The 4,804-nt window shown below is 56.0% G+C and overlaps 1 protein-coding gene across 1 annotated transcript; it reads right to left on the bottom strand.

Annotated features, from left to right (window-relative positions):
• Positions 1-2,471, bottom strand: LOC309445570 (galanin receptor 2b-like; the record flags this gene model as incomplete). The annotated part of the gene is made up of 2 exons (XM_082064518.1): positions 1-739; positions 2,098-2,471. 2 exons carry the CDS (start codon positions 2,469-2,471, stop codon positions 1-3), a joined length of 1,113 nt encoding a protein of 370 aa, XP_081920644.1.
• Positions 2,472-4,804: the final 2,333 nt, after the last annotated feature.

Below are 4,804 nucleotides of genomic sequence, written 5' to 3'. Positions count from 1 at the left end.
CTAAGAAATACAAAGGGGCTTGGAGGAACTGGAGGGGACTGCCATGGAGGCTGGGATCAACTCATGCCTGTTGTTCTCCTCATGCATCTGGGACACTTCAGTAGAGCCTGGCTCAAATCCTGGCACTATGTGGGCAGCGTGCACCACATGTACCTTGTTGCGGTGCTTTTTCCTCAAGAGACAGCTGAAAACTTTTTTGAAGCCCTTGCGGAAATGCTTGGAGACCAGAGCGTAGACAATGGGGTTGAGGCAGGAGTTGGCATAGGCCATGCAGTGGGAAAGCAGGCGGAAGGCATAGGTGGCCTGGTTGAAGGGGAAGTCTCCGTAGAGGTATCGGAGGATGACTACATGATACGGCAGCCAGCAGAGGCAGAAAAGGATGGTAACAATGATGATCATCTTGGTTACCTTCCGCTTGGCCTTCTTGGACTCTGATATGTCTTCCAGGGGGTCCACTGCTGTCCACAGGTACTTGATGGTCCTGGTGTAGGAGAGGCTGATGACCAGCACGGGGATGACATAGCCGAAGGCAAAGGTACTGGTGTCCATGACCTTGCGTCTCCACTCCTCCCAGCCAGGCATGCAGATGTAGCTGGACTCCCACTCAATCAGGTCATAGTAGCTTAGGTAGGGCCCAGCAAAGACCACGGAGAGGCCCCAGATCACAGCCATGGCAGCCACTGCGTTGTGGGGGGTGCGCAGCTCCCGGGAGCGCAGGGGATAGCGGATGGCCAGATACCTGAGGGGAGAGCAAAGCAACCAGCACTGAGATTTCAGCCAAGCTCTGCCTGGCCACAGAAACTCCAGGGACAAGACAGTTTCCATCATTCTCCTGAAAGTCCCTGAGCAGTGGCCCTATGTATTATCTCACATCCTCTTTGAGATATAGCCCTGAGTAAAGCAGCTTTTCTCTTTCTAGCAAGGATGCTTCTCCTCCACAGGCTTAGACTGGCTCATCCCCTCTGTACATGGTGGGGTGGATTATGTCCCTGAGCTGGGGCCAGAACGATGGTGCTGTGGAGAACATGCAGATGTCCACTGCTTAGCAGAATTGTCCAGTAGAAAGAGGTCTGAACTGGGGATTCAAGACCTGGGGAAGCTTTAAAGGGTGAGGGACACCATGCAAGCTCCTGCCCACTGAGGGCATATTTCCAGCCTTCTCAGGCTTTTGAATCAGCCTGGAGGGAGGGAGATTTGCCTACTGGAGCTGTGACCAGGTGGGCCCTTGCCTTTGATACTGTCTGTTTTTTCAGGTCAGCCCAAAGCAGACAGTGATGGTCTGTCTGATCCCTCCAGCAGTACAAGGAGGGCCAGGATGTGTTCCCTGTGGGAATAAAGGCTGGAGCTCACCCCAGTGGGGACCTCTTCCTCATCCTGGACTGTTGGTGTGGGCTCAGTCAGAAGTGGGGCGGCTGACACAGTCACCTTATAGAGGCCTTGGGAATAATGTAGGTGGCATCGGTCAGGGCCAGAGTGTCCTGGGTGACCTCCCAAGAAGGGACTCTGCTCGCAGTGCAGGTGCCTTTCTGCACAGGGTGCAGGAGGACTGGGGATGGTGGGGGGACAGGAATTGCGAGATGACAGGTTTTGTGCTGGGCTGGCAGCCCCTGGGGAATGAGAGATGTGTTTGCTGCAGGACTGGGATCTCTCTTGCGAATTTATGTGGCTTCTCTTATGGTGCCTTCTGTCTACCTTGCTGCCTGCACATGATGCTTTTCTGAAGTGGCAGCTTGGGAACAGCTATTACTCTCCGAGTGCCATTGCTAATATTGCTAATATAGAGTGAGGTGACTCTCAGCAGGGGTCTGGCACAGCGGGGAGCTGAGCTTGGTCTCACATGCCCTAACCACAAGGCAGGTCTTTCCTGCAGAAAGCGCAGACAGGAGCAGCACCAACTATGCCCTCGACAGATCTGGAAGTACTGCTTGGGGTCCATTAGGGCAAGGTTTGGTCCCCAAACTGCTTTTGACATGGATCAATACCACTGAGGTTTGAACCATCTGCCTCATGGTGACGGTGATCTTTCCATGCCCTCACTCAGCCCATCTTCTCAGACCACGCTCCTTCCCCAGCCCAAGGGTGTCTTTAGACCGTTACCTGTCCACAGAGACGGCAGCCAGAGTAAAGCTGCTAGCATACATGGTGAGGTAGATGAAGAAGTGGACTGCCTTGCAGATGAAGGAGCCGAAGACCCAGCCCTCAAGGGAGTAGATAGTGGCCTGGAAAGGCACACAGAAGACAATGAAGAAGAAGTCAGCCAGGCTGAGGTTCAGGATGAAGAGGTTGGTAGTGTTGTGGCCCATTTGCCCGTTGCGCAGCAGCACTGCCAGCACCAAGCTATTGCCTACTGTGCCCAAGAGGAAGATGAGGGAGAAGACCACAGGGACAATGACACTAGCAGGGCTGAACTGGTAGCTGTTGGAGGAGTTCCAGTATCCAGCCAAGCTCGCGAAGTCCTCGTGCTCCGTCATTCTGTGTTGCGGTGAGATGTTGGAGCCTGGGGCAGCAGAGGGAAAGATGTGAGAGACTAGAGAAACACTGCATAGCTTGTTAGCTTGGCTGATGGGCCTTTTGGCTCACGGGAGACAGAGGGCCCATTTTCAGCTCTGTGACCTGCATGGTTTTCAGCGGGTTCCTCTGGACACTGCTGGCTTGGAGGACAGGTGGGGTTAGGTTGGTGGTATGGGGTGCCCTGGAGTGAATCCACAGCCCATGTTCAGACACTGCTGTTGACTGCTGGAGGTGAGGTTTAGGGCAGAGGAGAGGATAGCACCTCCCGTCCATGCAGATCTGGGGATCCAGCAAGCTGCCTGAATCACACCAAGCCCTGTTCAGCCCTATCACAGCTGTAATGAGACCATTCCCATGCAGTTGCAAGTATCTCCAGAGGCAAGTGTCAAAGGCTCATAAGGTCTAGGAAGCAGGATGCCATCTTGAGGTTCTCCGTGGTTGCCCATGGCTCATGACTCACCTACATGAAGTCAAATTAGTGCTTCCGTCCCTTTTACAGACAGGACTTGAGACATGGCAAGCATGGAGAGGTGGCTTTGTAACTCATTTGATCAGGGAACTCACTGATGCAGCTGAGAAACAAATCTTTATCTTTGCTGGGTTAACTCTGATCATCCCTCTGTACCCAGTCCTGCCTGCAGACAGGACAGTGATAGAACAGGCACAAAGAGAAATCAGGCTCTCTTAAGTGACACATACAAACTGTGACACTGTTGCTGGGACACTGAGATGCTAAGAAAGTCTCATGGAGTCATTCAGAGCATCTCTGGCAGAGTGAGATGTCTCCCAATCCCTATTTAGCATCTTCTCAAGAAGCTGCCACTCACCAGCTGGACAGGCTGTAGGTGCCTCTGCTTCCCCGTTTGTGCAGCAAAGCTGCCATCAGGTGCCTCGTTCGCTCTGTGGGGGCACAACCAGAGCCCCCCTTGCTTGGCCGGTTCGGAGATTTAGCCCGGGAGCCGGCGCTGCCCGCCAGCACCCCACGGAGCACCAGCCCGGCCACAGCCCCCTGCCTGCGCCGGGCAGGGTCGGGCAGCCCGAGCGCCGTCCCGTCCTGCAGCGGGCACGGCCGTCGGCGCCCGGTTGGCGCGCGAACCGCTCCCCTGCCCGGCGCAGGTTCTGCCGCCACCCGCCCCCGGCCCCGCTCCGCTCCCGGCCGCGCTGCCCGCGACGGGGCACCGGCTGGACCCTACCTGGCTCCGGCCCCGCCGCCGCTGAAGGCAGCTGCTCGCTGCCCGTGCTGCTGCTGCTGCCGGTGCTGCTGCTGTTGCCGATACCACTTCTGCTCCCGCTGCCGGTGCCGCTCGGGCTGCAGGTGCCGCTCGGGCAGAACCCGCTTGCTGGCGGCGGCTCCACCCCTGCCCCAGCGCGTCCCCGAGCACTCACACACACAAACTGTGCATGCACACGCACCCGGACACACACGCAACACCGGCAGAAACACAGACGCACACTCCTGCACACCCACCCGTGTGTGAACACTCGCACCCCACACCGCGTGCAGAACACACTCAGCACCCGCACCACATGCACGCTTCCCCTAAAACACACACTTATAAAATCCACCAGCAAGCATAAGCCTCTTGAACACCGACACTGAGCACAACCTGATGCATGGCTGCCCTTGCACACGCAACCCCTGACACACCCGCACAGGTGCTTCCATCTACACACACATCCCTCAGCACCAGCCACCTGTCCCAGGTGGGCACCAGGGAGGGCTCTGGAGCTATCTGGGGACCTGAGGGGCAGCAGGTGCTCCCCCAGCAGCTTCCCTGGGGGTCCTGAGCACTGGGCAGAGGCTGGATGGCCCTAAGGGAACCCAGGGAGTCACCAGCTCCTTGGACACACACAGATATTTCAGGCTGCTGATACTCTTGTGTCCCCTGCACTCCAGGATCTGCACCTGGGCTTGCATGATGGTGGGATGGCCAGACACCCACTCCAGCTGGGCTGGTGGGCCCAGGCTGACAGCCTATCCTATTTTTTCTTCCTTGAACTCTGTCCTGCAGCCCATTGCTTTTTTATTTCTCCATCCCTTTGTCCTGATCTGCATCCCCCTGTTTTTTCCCCTCATTTTCTTCTCTCTGTTCTTCTGTCCTGCTCCCCAACCCCATTCTCCCTTTCTCTACATCTGTCCTGCAGCCCATCACTGTTTTTCACTTCTTCATCTTTATCCTGATTTGCATTCTTCCCTTTTCTCTGTCTCTGTCCTTCTTTTTCTCTGTCTATATGTCTTGCTTTCTCCTTTCTTCTTACTCTCCTTCTCTCTGTCCCTGTCCTTTTCCCCATC

This window comes from Streptopelia decaocto (genome assembly GCF_964273445.1).
Source record: "Streptopelia decaocto genome assembly, chromosome: 13".
NCBI classification, from domain to species: domain Eukaryota; kingdom Metazoa; phylum Chordata; class Aves; order Columbiformes; family Columbidae; genus Streptopelia; species Streptopelia decaocto.
This window is presented reverse-complemented; position numbering and strand designations above follow the sequence as displayed.